We start from the raw sequence: 18,080 nt of genomic DNA on the forward strand, positions 1-18,080 counted from the left end.
TTAGTATCTGTGTGTCTTTTCATAATGCAGAACAAATGTGTTCCTATTCCTAAACCTCTTAGGACACATAGAACAAGCATAAGGTCTTTCTCCGGTATGGATCGTCACATGTCTTTTCATATCTGCTTTTCTAATAAATCTTCTCTCGCACATTGGACAAGCGTATGGTCTCTCACCAGTGTGAAGCTTCATATGATCAGCAAAGTGATACTTATTAGCATAGCGTTTACCACATATAGAACACTCAAAGGGTTTCTCTCCAGAGTGCATTGTTGCGTGCTTAGCGAGGGCGCTAGCATCGAGAAACCTCATACTGCAGTCTGTGCACTGAAATGGTTTTCCCTCCATGTGGGATTTTACGTGTCGATTCAGGGATGAGTTTCCGGTAAACGTCTTACTGCAGAATGAACATTGAAACTGCTTCTCTTTTGTAAAACGTTTCTTTCCTGACATGCGGACTGCCATAAGGTCATTTAGCTTGTACATATCCCAGATGCGTTTATCCCCAGAGGAAAACGCATGCCGCATCTCTCCTTTATGATCTCTTAGGTGTCTCTTCAGCTCGCAGCGAAACTTAAAATTTCTTGAACAAATAGTACACTCATGAGGCTTTTCTACTCTACGAATAAATTTGAGATGCTTACATAATCCATCTTTTTCATTGAACACCTTTTTGCAGACAGAACAGAGAAAAGTATTTGCTTCAGAAACAACTTCAGAAGAACTTGATCCTGAACGACATTTCTCGCCAGTATGACCTTTAAGGTGTCTCTTCAGTTCACAGCGAAACTTGTAACTTCTTCTGCAAAGGGTACAGTCATACGGCTTTTCTACTCCATGTGTATGTTTGAGATGCTTACACAAGTCATGTCTGTTTTCAAACACCATTTTGCAGACAGAACAGAGAAAACTATTGGCTTCAGAAACAACTTCAGAAGAGCTTGATCCTTGAGAGCAATCCACGTTTAATAAGAAACCAGAGCCACGTGAGTGACCATCATGGGCAGATAAACTTGATTGACTTCCAATGACAGTATCTGATGAATCTTCCAACAGATGCTCCTGGTCATGTGACCTGTCATATGATGTATCACCTGATATTACCTGAATGTTCTCTGATCTTTGATGGAAGCTCAGCTGGCTTGAATTCTCATCTAAGTACAAAACAAAGAGGGTAATATATGGAACATTAGTCACAACCATAATACACATTTTTCATCTTTGCAAAGATAATTATAATAATAGGCATTTATATAGAACCATCTATCTAGAAAAATTAGAAATATTCTATCCCAAGGTGTGTTGTTATTATTATTACCCAGGCTTTGGCTAAAGCTGCCTTTCAGAGCTCATGCATTCAAAAAATTAATCCTGCCGGGTACCCATTCACCTCACCTGGGTTGAATGCAGCACAATGTGGATACCTTTCTTGCTGAAGGAAATTACGCAGGGAATGGCTAGGATTCGAACCGACGACCCTCTGTTTCAAAGTCAGAAGACTAATCCACTGGGCCATAACACTCCTCAAGGTATCAATATTTAAAGAACATTATTTAATACTCAAATGTAAATTGTTAATAAGGGAAAATAAGGGTATATTGTGTACAAAACCAGGTGTACCATTAATCAGTTTGTATTAGTTGTGCTTAAGAACATTCCTGAGTGGTGATCACTTCTAATGATAAATCACAAGCCTGTTACATAAAGCCTTGATGTAATAACAAATACACAATTTCTTAGACAATCAGATTGAATGATTTCAGTAGCTTTTAACTGTAATTTCAAATTTTAAGTTTTATCAACAAGAGTGTCGCTAAGTAGAGCAAATAATATGCCTGCCTGTCACACGGAAATGGAGTTTGGTCAAGCAAGAAAAGTGGAAGGTGACGACTTCACCTTTGACCTTCTGACCTAAAAATCAATAGAATTGCTGAGATCTATGCTAGTATCATACACACCAAATTATATGAGCCTAGGTTAAGTTCAACTAAAGTTATCACGTTTACAAGGACTGTAGAAGGATAAGATGAAAACATGTCACTGTGATCTTGACCTTTGACCTTTTGACCTCAAAATCAATAGGCTTCCTAATTTATCACAAGCAATCTGCAATGGGGCCATAATGTTAAAAACAAATAACAAAATATAGACAAAGACTGTAAAACAAACATTTAAATTTTTCATTTCCATTTCCAATTCTATGCTCTATTTTATACATGTAATCTCTTTAAAATATTAATCTGTCAACTGTCAACTGACTTAATTGCTTTTTTTGGTATATAATACTAAAACATGTATTACTGTATGTTTGAATCTATAAAATAAAGAATTAGATTGAACAAACATTTCCAAACTTAATCTGTCTACCTCCATAGACAGGGACAGTGATATTTAGTTTAATTATTTAATTATAAAAATAAAAAAAATGTTACATTTCTTTATTTTTCGTAGGAAAATTCATTGAATTTACCTAAATTACAAAACAGATATCCATTTGAAATCAAATTTCAATTAAGACTACAAGTTTTCAGAAATTGTAAAGGTTATTTTCTAGATGTAAAATCTATCCCTTTTGCAGATATAGATAGATTCAAGACCTATGTGTCTGAAATCAGCTTCATTTGTATCTACCATGTCTGAACATTTAGGTCCTTATTCTGAACTCAGGTTTAACTTAGACCCTGACCTAACTGTTGACTTTGCTATTATTCAATACAATTAATTTATTTGACATCCTTTAAAAACATACATGTATATGTACAAGTATACAACAACAAAGGAGTAAAAGAATTTAAATCACAGTATAAGCAATAAAAAAATGGTAGAAATATAAAAGAAATGAAAATAAAATGTAGCGGATGTGGAAGTCAGAAAGGCCATTGACCTGTCAAAGCCGACTCCCTTGATTACTGTATGGTATAGGAAACCACACATTTAAAAAAAAAATTTCACATGGTATATTTCTTACGCTTGGTCTTTCCTAATTCCTTATGGTGGAGACAATTATCTTATTCATCCTTCCCAGGCAGTTATCAAGAATGATTACATATGTGCCCCATCTTACAAAATGTTATTATTGATCCAATCAATTGTAACTCTATGGAAATCCATCAGCGTCATAATTTTTTCTACAGGAAATTTGCGAAATGTCCTTTGTAAACAAAGGAAAACACACCAAATTGTCAAGAAATCAATGACTTTAAAACAAACATGCATTTCATATTTTGACTTTGCTGGCTTTCCATAGTTGTGATTGATCTGATCAATTGCAACTCTTTGTAAGAAGGGCCCCTGGAAGGATCAACAGAATAAAATTACTTGAATTGTGGTCACACATGTTCTTACTGTTTTAATATCACAAATCAGAAAAAAAAAATTGGAGAGAAAAAATACAATCGGCCATTAATACCACAGAGCTTTATTTTTTTAACAGACAGTAAATCACTTTCTATCTTCTACAATGTTGAAAAAATCAAAAGAATTCTGACTCCTATGAAATTCACTGATAATGCAATTGAAGTATACTGTATACCCACAAATTTACTATCAAGTATTTAACTAGGAACTACAACTTATTTTATCTGTTATCAACCTTTTCAAATACAGAGATTATCTGAATGTACAATGTAATGTCTGTAATGCTAGAATGCTAGAATGGCCTTTACATGTATGTAATCAATTTTGGATAATTCTTAGATATGATTTTTGAAACCTTGATATAGTACCTTATGTTGGGTCAGAGAAATAGCGAATTTTTAGCTTCGGCCAACGATTCTTGTGGATTTTCATGTGAGTTTGCAGCCGACGATCTTCAGAAAAGGTTTTCTTACAAACTGAGCACTCATATGGCTTTTCTTCAAGATGAGACCTTGTGTGTCTTTGCAGACTATGGGATGAGCTAAAAAGCTTATCGCAGTAATAACACTTATAGTATTCTTCAATGATGTGGTTTCTTTTACGTGCTTTCTGTCCTGTACTCTCCTGGCTCATTGAATCTTTCTTTCCTTGTATATAGAATACCATACATTTTTTACTTCTACAACCAGCATCGTCATCAACCAAACGTTCATCTTGCTTTTTTCCTGAATGAACTGCCATGTGTTTCTTCAGGTCGGTCGTTTGCAGGAATCTTTCATTGCAGATGGAACAGATCAGAGACCTATCGTCCAAGTGGATTTTTACATGCCGCCACCAACTGTCTCTGCTTGTAAATTGTTGCTGGCAAATTGAGCAAAGGAAAGTGCTTCCTTCATCGTCGTGTTCGGTGGTTCTCGTTGAACAGTCATGGGAAGAATGTTTTGTTGTGCTGTCTAAATTCACACTTGATCTTTTGTCAGAATGATCCCTCATAGTAGCACTGTCAGCTGAACTCGGTCCTTGACCATGTGATCTATCACATGATGCATCACCTGATATCATTTCACATTTCACACCACAGTCCATTGAAATGTCTCCATCCAGTCTTTCACCATTATGATCTGACACAATATCACTGTCAGTCGCAGTCTGTCCTTGAGCATGTGATTGGTCACATGATTCATCACCTGATGTTTTGTCAGATTTCACACCACAGCCCACTGCAAGGTCTCTACCAAGACTTCCATCATCATGATCAGACATGGCATCACTGTCAACAGAACTATGTCCTTGTGGGCGATCCACTTGCCTTGGTAAAAGTTTTGAGTAATACTCACTTGAGCAATTCACCCTAGCATATGGCTTAGAATGATTTTCAAGGAGACTTCCTAATTCCTCTAATAGATGTCTCCCATGTGACTGATCATGTGATGCATCACCTGACAATCTCCTACGGTTTTCATAGTTCATATAGGTGCTCTGCATACTTGAGTTCCCACCTAAGTAGAAGAGCAGGATGAATAATAATTTGCTGATTGATCTACACCCAATTCATCTCTTTCAGATTTGTCTCATCATTTTTCAACCAATTTGTTTACTAAACATTCGGTCTACATGTACATGAAATTTCCATTTTGCTTTACATGTAGTACCATTTTTGTAATTTCCAGTTGGGCTGTAATATCCATTGAAGTCAAACATCACAAGTCTATACGGCTTATAATGACTAAATTTTCATTTGACATAGTAGAAACCAGAGCAACTAGGCATTAGACTACATGTAAAGAATTAGACAAAGTGTAGTGCAGACAATACAGCATTTAGACCAAATTAATAGAATCAATTTAGATGGCTTACAAATACCCTATTAATAGAAGCATAAAGCAGACCAAATAGATTTAGCCAATGTCAACTGTTTGAGTAGAACGTAGAAGACCGAGTGAACAATGTTCAAGTGTTCATTGAAGTCATGCGTAACATACTAAACAGCTTTATGAAATGCCCCCCCCCCCCTGGACGTAAAGATTTGAAAGTTGGTATTCTTTCGACCTGCTTCATACTGTAATAATTTTCGCTCCATTTACTTTGCATTCTAAGCACTTGGCGAGTTATCCTGGACACCCTTGGGGAGCATTCCAACAACACTTCAAGACTTAATTGCTAGACATACTAGATGTACATACATGAACACTTTCACTTTCTACCCATTCAACACCTGGGTGGAGAGTGGTAAAGTGCGGATTGATGCTTTGCCAAAGGAGGTTGGCCGCAGTTGCATTGGAACAGATGGCCCACTGATTACATTTTGAGAGTCATAGCCCTACACTATGACACTTCCACATATATAGAGTACACTAGAACAGTATTTATAAATCATAACACAGAAAGGAAAAAATTACACAGGGGCTCGGGTGATTTCGCCCGCGAAATGCTCAAATTGCCTGGAAAAGTAGCCCTGGAAAATCCACACTCATTGCACTGTTAACGTGGAGCGTTGTGGCCCAGTGGAAAGTCTTCTGACTTTGAAACAGAGGGTCATGGGTTCGAATCCCAGCCATGGCGTAATTTCCTTCAGCAAGAAATTTATCCACAATGTACTGCACTCGACCCAGGTGAGGTGAATGGGTACCCGGCAGGATTAATTCCTTGAATGCATGAGCGCTGAAAGGCAGCTCGAGCTAAAGCCGGGGTAATGATAATAACAACGCGCCTCGGAATAGAATATTTCTAGATAGATGGCGCTATATAAATGCCTATAATTATTATATTAAAGTTTGTCCAATGTTGCAGATATAATAGGCAATTGTGTAAAGTTATGAAAAAAGCCCCAAAATATATTTTCTTTTCCCGTAGACAAACTATTTGAACAAACCTTGTGTGCTGCAGGAAGGTCCTTCATGCAGATAGGATCCTTCCACACTGACAGGTTCTTTCTTGATAAAGTCCACAGGATCTTCTTCTCCAATATCAACAGGTTCTTCCTTAATAACACACTCGAGTGCCCCTTTCCCTGACGAACGAACCTCCATCTCGTTGTTATGGAGACCATTAGTATCATCTTTATTTGTGATGTCATCATCACTATTGGTGTCTTCAGGTTCTTGCTTTATAAGGCAATGGAGTTCTCCTACTTCTGATGGATGAGCTGCTATCCCCTTGCTACTAACCACATCACCGTCGGTTTCACCACCATCATCAGTCCATCGAGCCTCCATCTCCTTGCTATTGACCGCTTCACTGTGGGTATCACCACCATCATCAGTCCATCGAGCCTCCATCTCCTTGCTATTGACCGCATCACCGTGAATATCACCACCATCATCAGTCCATCGAGCCTCCATCTCCTTGCTATTGACCACATCACCGTGGGTATCACCACCATCATCAGTCCATCGAGCCTCCTTCTCCTTGCTACCGACCACATCACCGTGGGTATCACCATCATTAGTCCATCGAGCCTCCATCTCCTTGCTACCGACCGTATCACCGTGGGTATCACCACCATCATTAGTCCATCTATCCCTTGGAGCTGGACCTTCTCTTTCCTGCATGTTATCAAGGTATTCTAAGTGCATTCTTTCTCCTTTCTGACTCTGTATTGACAATGCTTCACACTGTATGACTTCCCTCCTGTCCAGGTTAGCTTGGGGTAATGAAGAACTGGTAGCAACTGTTTCTTTCACTTTTCCAGGCATCTGAGGTGTTCTGTCAGAGATTAGCAGATATAGGAGAAATAAGGCAGGGTTATTTGGTGTGCAATCTTCAAAATCAGATGCGATGGAATTAACTCTAACGCTACAAATAACAAATCAACACTTTTTTGTTTGTTTATTAATCTCTTTGTGTAATGACCCGTAAACCCTCCGTGTTGCATTTTTTTAAGCAGTGAACCCTTTTATGTGGTACATGTATAATACGCTCTGTTATTTAGACGGCTATAACTTTTATCTGAACATTTAGAAAGGGATTTTTTTTATAAAAGCTAACTTGTAGTGTTTGATCTGGTTTCTTATCAATTATGAATTTATTGCATTACCAATGTAATAAGGCATTACAAATAATTTGTCCCAGATATTTACATGTACATTTCCAACAAAAAAGTGTAGCCCTTCATTTTGGTTCTCGGGTCAGTGGCATGATTCATTTTAGTATTCACCTGGGCATTTCATCACACAATGGATTATAATATTGATTATCTGAAAAAGCATACTACATGTATAGTAAATCTTCAACTAGTCTACGAGAAAGGCACCTCTTTCATGTAGGTGTCATGAGTCCTAATTCCTAACAATCAACCCGACCATGACATTGTTTGTGAGGATGATTTTATTGATTCTTTCTCCTCCTTTTTTCAATAACCTTTGAGTCTGCTAAAAGATGTATTTTTTTTTATAAAGGAGGTAGATAAAAGTGGGAGATTGAAACATCCACAACAAAGCAAACCTCTAGAAGCACCAAATTACTGGCACAATGGGCGTGACAATAGGGAAATGCATGGTTGTGCAATAATGCACAGAAAATACTGGAAAAGTTCAATTGTACCAAAAGTATGTAACTACATGTACATGTCTACATAGTGGCAGACCATGACCAGGAGGAGACAATGATTGGATGGGGCACTGTATTGTTTGTGAACAATGCTGTGCCCCTCCAATGCTCTGCCTCATCGGTCACGGTCCGCCACTGTGTCTACATCAGCACAAGATTCTTCTGTTTTATCAATTTCCATTACAACGTTCAGCTAATCTTCAAAGATCACATGTGGAGAATATATCTCTGATTCGGGGGAGCAGCCCTCCATGAAATACCGGGGTAGTCAGCAAATTTTCACTCACAATTATTAAATATAGGGGGAGCTACCATTTGGGCACCGAACTTTGGGAACGGGCGCTCCCCGCTGTTCATTCACTGCCCGATGTTCGGAACGGTTAATGGGCGAGTACCGATGCAAAAACCTTTGAGAGATACATACAGTGCGTATTAAAAAAAAAAGTTTACACTGAGAAAAAATTATACATTTTTAATATCCAGAAGATTTTTCCACATTAAACATTGGTACAGTTCCATTTAAGCAAATGTCAAAAAATATTTCTGCTTGAGTGAGCACCACTTACTTTTGAAAAGTTATTGAAAAAACATTTGCGCAGAACTTTGAAATAGTTATGCGAACAAAAGTAGACCCTAATCATGAAGAACATGTGGATTTTAGCTAGTAAAATAGATTTGAAGATATTTTTACCCTTTTAAACTTATTTCCTTGCCCAAAACACTTCAAAGAGTGCATTGCACCCCATCCATTCCCCCACACACCGAGGCTATCGTGACGATATTTGCCTTACACTGAGCTGCAATTTAAATGAAATGGCTTAGGCTTGATTTTTCATTTTCTTAATGATTGTCAAGCTGATGAAAAGTGTGGAGAAACAAGTATTACATGGAAAATGAAATGTAAACCCACTTTAAATGATAAAAATTCACTTATGTCCTTAGATCCAGCTGGTACAAAAAGGGTACGGGTTGTGCTTTATACTAAGTGTTGAAATTTCAATTTGGGTGGCAAAATTGTTACAAAATGCTTGTATGTATCCGTTTTATGTCAATTAACTAAAAGTGCAAGGGAAATGTATGAGAAATATTTCGCAGGGTAAGTTTGATTTTGTCCTTTCCCCTTGACATTGCGTGAAAACGAGCATTTCTGCGCAAACAGATTTCTGCAAGCTTTACAAAAATTGACTGTACTCACTCAAGTATAAAATTCTGTCATAACTTTTAATTTCATTGGATAGATGAGACCCAAACCAAAGAATATATGTGAAAAAATTACCAACGTGTTGTATATTTTTAAATTCCCAGGGCTTTTTCAAAGTGTAAACTTTACGCACTGTATATAGGTCTATTGAAATGCTTACATCTGAAAGAGTACAACATTTCTAATGTAATGACTGATAACTGGAACATGGCAACACTTACTCTCTCTTTTGTTGTCGAGATGTTGATCCTATATTTTGTTCATAGTACCTGAAATAAAAAAAAATACAAATCAACAAAGTTAATCAACATTTTTAAAGGGGGCTCACATTATGAAATTTTCAGCATTCTGCTTCTAAATCTAAATAGTAAAGTGAGCAGAATTTCGCTTGAGGGAACATCCATGCTGAATTGCTTAATTTATTTTTTAATCATCTAATTCATTTTGTGGGGGAGTGGACTTCAACTTTGTATGTAGGACTAGGATAACTGCCAATCAAAAATAATACAAAAAAATAATGAAAAAAATATCCTATTTTTTACACCAGCACAAATTTGTCTCCTGCTCATCTCATCCTGGCCTGGTAATTCTTGTATGATTTCTAAAACAAATTTACCATCAACCCATCATATAGAAAGGGCTGCAGTAGCTTTTATCTGTTAATGCAAATTTGTTATGAAATGGGTCCCAGGTCTGGTATCTCTTGCTACTGCACTGGGGTCCGTTGCAGAAAGAGTTGCGTTTAAACGCAAGTCAAACACGTGGAATGCCTCTGGCCATCTCACCTGCATCACGCGATTCAACATAGCAGCATTGCTGACTTTGAAAACTACTATAACTCGCACAAGATGTTCAGTGATATTTGGTTACTCCCATTTCCACGTTTTATGAACTAGACCAATACACTTACAGAGATAGGATGGTAATTCAACAAATACCCCCAATGTGGCCAAAATTCATTGACCTCACATGACCTTTGACCTTGATCATGTGACCTGAAACTTGCACAGGATATTCAGTGATACTTGATTACTCTTATGTCCAAGTTTCAAAATTCGGATCGACAAACTTGCAAAGTTATGATGGTAATTCAACAGATAACCCATATGTGACCTAAAATGTGCACAGGATGTTCAGTGATACTTGATTACTCTTATGTCCAAGATTTATGAACTAGACCAACATACTTTCAAAGTTATGATGGTAATTCAACAAATACCCCCAATTCGGCCAAAGTTCATTGACCCTAAATGACCTTTGACCTTGATCATGTGACCTGAAACTTGCACAGGATGTTCAGTGATACTTGATTACTATTATGTCTAAGTTTCATGAATCAGATCCAAAAACTTTTAAAGTTTTGATTGTAATTCAACAGATACCCCCAAATCGCCAAAGTTCATTGACCCTAAATGACCTTTGACCTTGGTCATGTGACATGAAACTCATGCAGGATGTTTGGTGATACATGATTGACCTTATGTCCAAGTTTAATGAACTAGGTCTTGGGGGAATCAACATCGAAATCTTAACCTGAGGTCAAGTTATGACATTTCAAAAATTTAACCTCAGGTTAAGATTTTGATGTGGATTCCCCCAACATGGTCTAACTCTAAGTTCATTGACCCTAAATGACCCCTGTAGTGTTACACAGTGTTTAATAAAACACTTTTTTGTAAAACAAACAGATGTTTTAATTTAGATCAAAACAAAAGTATAATTAAAACACGAATCTTTAATTTAATTTAAACTTATTTATTCGTTTCATCTTTTTTTTATGCTAATATTATTAGATCTGGCGTTTTAAATCATAAATGTTCCCAAAAAGCCCAAAACACATTTTTTAACTTACATATTTAACAAATATGAAGCCATTTGATCATCTCCCTTAAAACCAAGGTTTTGTGCGAGTGATCGCCATCGCAGGAGAGTAACAATTCTTATTCTAAACTGAACGTTAATCCATTCGCAATAGGTGCTTTGTTGGCCGGAGTCGTCCCCGGTGATGCTGGCTGCCGTGACGATCGAGTCCCGTCTAACGAAGGACTCATGTTGTTCATCTTGATACTCCATTCTGGTTGAAGTTTCTTTTCTAGTTGGCGAAAGAGCAAGACGGCCAGGCAACCCCATCTCAGCCATGATCGATAATAAGCAATCGACACAGTCAATATTCAGCAAAAAATACTTTCAGCTGATTATTTATTAATTATTTGCAAACATTTCCACCAAGCCGTGTTTCCATTATAATGAGATACCGTACTTTGCTCGTGTGATGGCGCTGCATAAAATGGAGCGAATCTCTCGCTCTTTAATTCTTTGTTCGTGAAATTTGAGGGGGCGGGTCGGGTTTTATTTTTGTCATTTTTTGTTTTATTCTTTGGGGGTGGACAGTAAATTATAATTAAGAGAGAGAGGATTCAGAGGAATATGTCCTGGTCAATGAAATTTCACTTCAGAAACGTTCTTTCTTTTTCTATAGTCTCTTCGGCACATAGGTTGTGTGCATTATTTGCAAATTAATGCTGCTCGTTTTAATGAGCATCGATTATTGGAACTAAAAAAAGTATATATACGAGAGAAAAAAACACAAAACAAATGAATAAAAACACAGAAAAAACCAATACAGAGAATTGGAGTCCCTTCCATGTATATAGGCATAAAGGGGAGAATGCTCCTAACCTGGGGACGCGGGGGGGGGGGGGAGGGTGCGAGGTACTAGAACAACATATTTTATCCTTTTTTCTCTCTTATCATGTCATATAACTTGTTAATATTTCATTTTGAAACGCATTAGTATTAATTTCTAGTATTTTTTAAGTTTGATGTATAATTTGTATAATTATATTTGTAATGGAATTATGTTTCAAATAGTTTGTACAAATTGCTTATAGAATGTGATTGCATGTGTATTTTGATTTGAGAGAATACAATAAAACATCATTAAAAAAGGACCATTTCCAGACAGTTTCATTTATTGTTAAAAAAATGTAGGCGAAAAATCGCCTTTCAATCGAAAAGTTTGTTACAAAAGGGGTTACATGATACATCTATACTTATAAGACCATCATCCGAGAAAATCATGAATATTGCAATGTTTAATGTCATGATATACTGCTCTACCATATAAACATATAAATTAGGAATAAAAGAATTCTACCTGTCTTCATATCTTTTAAATATTTTTTCAATTGCCATTGTGCATCTTGCCCCTTGAAAAAACTAAAAAATGATCCAACCCTTTCTTAAGAAAAAAGTATTTTTTCTTTCCAATTTTTATTCACTTTTAATGGGAATTTAAACTTTTCTTTGGTATCACAAGAGCGACTAAAAATATATACATTGAGACAAGAGGAAAATAATAATCAAATTTTGGAAAAATTGATCTACCTCTTTTGCATATTTTCTCTTCAGAAAAGTTTGTTTGCGGCAAAACCATTCTGAAAAATCTTTTTTTTTTATTCTCCCATATTTCAATATTCTCATATTCTCTAGATTTTCATGATGTAAACATAAAATTTGTTATAAAAAAATCTGCCTGTCTTCATATTCTTAAAAAGATTTCTATAAAAAAGATCGCATACATTCGTAATTCCGAAGCTTCGTAATTCCGAAGGTTCGGTTATTCCGAAGGTTCGTATTTCCGAAGGTTCGTAATTCCGAAGGTTCGTAATTCCGAAGGTTCGTCAATCCGAAAACGAAATAAGGTTCGTAATTCCGAAGGTTCGTTAATCCGAAAACAAAATAAGGTTCGTAATTCCGAAGGTTCGTTAATCTGAAAACAAAATAAGGTTCGTAATTCCGAAGGTTCGTTAATCCGAAAACGAAATAAGGTTCGTAATTCCGAAGGTTCGTTAATCCGAAAACGAAATAAGGTTCGTTAATCCGAAAACGAAATAAGGTTCGTTAATCCGAAAACGAAATAAGGTTCGTTAATCCGAAAACGAAATAAGGTTCGTTAATCCGAAAATTAAATAAGGTTCGTATTTCCGAAAATGAAAATAATTCATTTTGGTAACAAAAACGATGTTGTCATTACAAGATTACACGATATTATGCAGTGATAGTAATAACGATCGATGATACATGCGTGTGTTGGGGCCAAAGCATGTATTTCATTAAGAATGGCGCCCTGATCAAGCATAGGCTAATTTCGATTTTATCTGAGTAATTGCTGCCTATAAGCAAATGGTTTAATTAAAGATGCAGGGGATCAAGTGTGTTGGAAGCGTGCGAGCAACCTCTAGATAATAGGATTTGTATTGGAGGGGATGTCATTTTAAATAACAGCTTCTGCTGGTAATAAAAATAATACTAATAATGATCCTTGTGAAATGTTGAAAGCGCGAATCGCAAGCTGAAACTAGTAGACATTTCATGTAACAAGACGTGAAGTGAGCATTCGGAGCATTTTTTGTAATCGTGAGAAAGACGTGTATCTTTCTAAAGAATTAATGCGAGGGCGAGCTGTAATTTGTTTATATACTGACCTGGGGCCCGTTGCATGAAACGTTTTACCTGAGAAAACTCAGGTTGTTTTTACAGGAGTTTTTGCCCTGTACTAAAGTCATTGGCGGAAATCAGACTAACCTTAGTTTTCAGTTTTTACCAGAGTTTTCTCAGGTAAAAAGTTTTATGCAACAGGCTTCAGAAAGTAATCTTTTAAGGACTGCATTTAGTGACTCATGAATAGAATATATATCTCACGAACTAAATAATGAGAGCGCGAACCGCAAGCTTAAAATTTGTGATATTCCAACCTGAAAACTGGACATTTCATACTTCTTTTTTGTAACCAGGAATAGAATGAGTTCCTCAATAAACAATACTTGATGCGAGCGAGAAACGTGAGCCAAATTTTTCCGATTTTCCAACCTGAAAACTGGACATTCTAAGCATTCTTGTAAAAAAAAATAATAATAGCTGGGAGAATAGTTTTCAGAACTGAAGTGGCTTCCCTGGGTAAATGATATCTATATCAATATTATCATTCTAGGCCTACATGAAATTTCCAAAAGTTTGAGCACGTGATTCGCTCGCAACATCTCACAAGGATGCCCTAACAGTATTGACTAAAAAGGTGAATTTTACATCTTCAGATTTGACTTTTTCCCCCAAACCGCTTGCTCTCTACGCTCGCAGAAATGAAACGTAAATATATAACTTTAGTGATCACTTAAAAAATTGTGCTCAATTTAGTTACTACAAAACACACAACCTCTTTACACAGATGATAATCTAATGGTGAAAATATCCGTTTGCACCAAATTGCCCCTATTGGCCCCTTTTTTTGCTTTGCCCCCCCCCCCAAAAAAAAAAAATACGTTCCGCCGCCATTGGCTAAAACACGCATCGTCTTCATGGCTAACTGCAAAAAGTTCTTAAAATGTCCCCTTTAGATCAGGTCAGAGCTTATATATTTAAAAATTCTCTTCGCGCTTCTTGCTAGCAGTTATTGTCTAATTTTAGTTACATAGGCATCTCGCTTTGAAGATCACAAACATATTGCCCATCATATTAACAAAAATATATAGCTATTTATCATGTTATTACATATTTACTTTATTTTATAAGGATAAAGCTAATTATTGACTGTTAGGACTACCCTTTCAAAGAAACAAACAAAAATCAACTTTAAACTGCCGATCAAGGAAAATATGGCTTAAAAAAAATTGCCCCCCCCCCCTCTATTTGACGAAAGTTGGATCCACCGGGAGGGAGGCAGGGGGCATCAAAAATGGAATAAAAAACAGGGGAATTAATATTTTCCAAAATGGGAAAGTTCCTTTTTCAAAAATAAATATGCCGTTTTTCATGATTTTTTCGAAATAAAATACTCTTTAAAGTATACAAGTTAAGTTAAGTTTTCAGGCTGGAATATTGAAAAATTTCAGCTTGCGCTTCGTACTCTCATTCGATTGCAATATTCATCCTAAAGAGGTCACTAAATGCTTTCTTTAACAGGTTCCTTTTCTGGTCAGTATGTTTAAGCTCGCGTTTTGCGCTCGTGTTAATTCTTTAGTTAGATGCAAATCTTTTTTAATGACAGCAGAAATCTGCTCGGATTTTTAAAAACTAATTTTCATTTTTTATTGAAATAACCTAAGGTTTAGCTTGTGATTCACGCTCGCAACACCTCGCAATAATGCCATTTTAAGAATAATTGACCACAAAAAACGTTATACAACTTCACCTTTGAATTTGTTTTACCAAGCCGCTCGCTCATTATACTCTCTCCCGAAAAATAAAGCCTAAATATACATTTCGCCAAAATAAGAAGTCACTTCAAAAAAAGTTTTTCTCTTCTTAATCACTATCAAACACACAATGACTTCAAGCAGATGATAATCTTAAGGTGAAAATATCACCAAAGTGCCCATTTCGTTCGTTCGGCCGCCCTTGCCTTCCCATCCTCATATGATAATTGAACGGCAACAGTGTCCCCCGCCCCCCTCCCTTGCCTCTGCCTCTGCTTTCCCGGTTTTCATTTTTCGGATTGACGAACCTTATTTTGTTTTCGGATTAACGAACCTTATTTCGTTTTCGGATTAACGAACCTTATTTTGTTTTCGGATTAACGAACCTTATTTCGTTTTCGGATTAACGAACCTTCGGAAAAACGAACCTTATTTCGTTTTCGGATTAACGAACCTTATTTCGTTTTCGGATCAACGAACCTTCGGAATAACGAACCTTTTTTCGTTTTCGGATTAACGAACCTTCGGAACAACGAACCTTATTTCGTTTTCGGATTAACGAACCTTCGGAACAACGAACCTTATTTCGTTTTCGGATTATCGAACCTTCGGAATAACGAATCGTCGGAATTACGCCACAAATGTTCGGATTAACGAACCCTTTTTCGTTTTCGGATTAACGAACATCGAGGTATAGGCAATTTACGTGTTTCGGAATTACGAACCTTCGGAATAAAGAACCTTCGGAATTACGAAGCTTCGGAATTACGAAGTGTAACCAAAAGGATATACCTTTGTGGATATAGCCCCTTTTGCAAATAAACTGAAATGGATCTAACCCCTTTAAAAAAGGTGATTTTTCTTGGCCATTTTTGTTCACCTTTTTAATGGGAATTTCAACTTTTCTTTATTATTATCTTATTTACTAAATCTATACATTGGGACAACAAAATCAAATTTGATGAAAAATGGATCTTACCCCTTTTGGTATTGAGCTCTTTAATTACGCATATGGGGGGGGGGAGGGGAGGCATAACCCTCAAATGTCTCCTCGAGGAAAAAAGAAAAACCATTGTCTAGCTAGGCATGCAAAGACCGTCGATTCCAAAGGTCAAGTCTACCTCAGAAAAATGTTGATTTGGATCTGTAGAGAAAAATGAGACAAGCATATTGCTGAAAATTTATCAAAATCGGATGTAAAAAAAGAATTCGCTTATTTTTAACAAAATAGTTATATGCACAATTTAATCACATTCAAATTACATAATCGATGATGTCCCTCACTCACTATTTCTTTTGTTTGAATTATACAATATTTCTATTTTTTACAGAATTGACAGTAATAACCAACTTGACTGAACCATAAAATGTTAAACAATGGTAATTCCACAAGTTCAGAGAAAAATAAAACTTTGCTTCACAGGAAAATGAGAAAAATTTGATATTTCATATAATAAAATACAAAAGTGATTGAGTGATGTCATCAGTTTCCTCATTTGCATACTGACCAGTATGTGCATATAACTGTTTTGTGAAATTAAGCAAAAGTTAAAACTTTCATAAAACTTTCTTATTTTACATCCGATTTCGATGAAATTTTATAGCGTTATGTTTGTTGGATTTTTCTCTTTTTATTCAAATCAACTTTTGTTGGGGTGGACTTGTCCTTTAAAAAGCAGAATTTGAATTTAAGAAAATTAAGAAGGCAAAATAAGAATGCTGGAAACTACATGAATCAAAATCGCATGGAAGATAATTAAGTTATGACATTTAAAATTGCATATGCACAAGACATGAAATACAAGATAGTGAGTGGGTAGCTTTTCCATCTGTACGGAGTTCGTATCTACACTGTTTTGTAAAACTGTTTTTTAACATCAGTTTGATGATTGGACTCTCTTTAATATCTGATTACGCAAATGAATCATGTTGCCATATGCAAATACTACCGAGGGATAAAGCAAGGATATATACATGAGATGGGGCACATATCCATTGGGGTGGGTCGGAAGCACCCCCCCCCCATTTTTTCTTGGGTTGCAAAACACCATCTGGATATAGTTGGTTCAGGCATATCCCCTTTTCATGCCATTGTCTTTAAGTGCGTTTGTAATTTTATTCAATATTAATGAAATGAATTTTTGTTGTATATATCAACCAATCATCATTGAAATAAATGTACATGCATCTTTCTCAGCACATTGTCTCTCTGTTCTAATTACTTTCTCTCTCTCCCTCTCTCTAGTTCTCTCTCTCCCTCTCTCTAGTTCTCTCTCCCTCTCTCTAGTTCTCTCTCCCTCTCTCTAGTTCTCTCTCCCTCTCTCTAGTTCTCTCTCTTCAGCCATAGACCCTTGTTCTTCACATACTGCATAATGCAGAGTCTGAAGTAGTGAGACTAGATTCACTATGTACTGTGGCTGGCTTTATTTCACTCGGGCATTTTAACGTTTAGTCCTCACTATATAGGCATGTATGATTGGTTAAAGCATGGACCCTACTGAAGTGTGAAATACGAGTCTGTGCTAGTCTGCTGGGCAAGCCCTTTACTAGAGTTAAGAGTCTGAATGTACAGCCTACTCATGCCTTGTGTCCAGAAGGTATGGAACAGCAAGTTTTGTATGTATTAGGCCTAGTCTTTGCGTGGAGACACACTTGTTGATCAAAGTTCCAATCAGGGTCTGTGCCTGCAAACTAAGTCTGTGCTTGCAGAATATTTCTCCCTTTCCACCCACCTCTAATTCTCTCTCTCACACACACACACACACATTCAACCAGCATCA

The 18,080-nt window shown here is 36.5% G+C and overlaps 2 protein-coding genes across 2 annotated transcripts; both read right to left on the bottom strand.

Annotated features, from left to right (window-relative positions):
* Positions 1–7,052, bottom strand: LOC121419751 (zinc finger protein 570-like). Its single transcript, XM_041614208.1, has 2 exons — positions 6,230–7,052; positions 1–1,154 (listed from the first exon to the last, which is right to left on the bottom strand). Exons 1-2 carry the CDS (start codon positions 7,050–7,052, stop codon positions 1–3), a joined length of 1,977 nt encoding a protein of 658 aa, XP_041470142.1.
* Positions 7,053–9,184: 2,132 nt separating this feature from the next.
* LOC121419496 lies at positions 9,185–11,370 on the bottom strand. The gene is made up of 2 exons (XM_041613949.1): positions 10,959–11,370; positions 9,185–9,375 (listed from the first exon to the last, which is right to left on the bottom strand). Exons 1-2 carry the CDS (start codon positions 11,243–11,245, stop codon positions 9,324–9,326), a joined length of 339 nt encoding a protein of 112 aa, XP_041469883.1. The 5' UTR covers positions 11,246–11,370; the 3' UTR covers positions 9,185–9,323.
* Between the last annotated feature and the right edge of the window lie 6,710 nt (positions 11,371–18,080).

This window comes from Lytechinus variegatus, chromosome 8, assembly GCF_018143015.1.
Source record: "Lytechinus variegatus isolate NC3 chromosome 8, Lvar_3.0, whole genome shotgun sequence".
In the NCBI taxonomy this organism is placed as follows: domain Eukaryota; kingdom Metazoa; phylum Echinodermata; class Echinoidea; order Temnopleuroida; family Toxopneustidae; genus Lytechinus; species Lytechinus variegatus.

Coding starts and splice junctions, on each gene's coding strand:
- LOC121419496 (XM_041613949.1), bottom strand. CDS start 11,245: ATGGCTGAGATGGGGTTGCCTGGCCGTCTTGCTCTTTCGCCAACTAGA. Junction 9,376..10,958: donor GCTTCATATTTGTTAAATAT/GTAAGTTAAAAA, acceptor TTTTTATTTCAG/GTACTATGAACAAAATATAG.
- LOC121419751 (XM_041614208.1), bottom strand. CDS start 7,052: ATGCCTGGAAAAGTGAAAGAAACAGTTGCTACCAGTTCTTCATTACCC. Junction 1,155..6,229: donor ACCTTCCTGCAGCACACAAG/GTTTGTTCAAAT, acceptor TTTTGTACTTAG/ATGAGAATTCAAGCCAGCTG.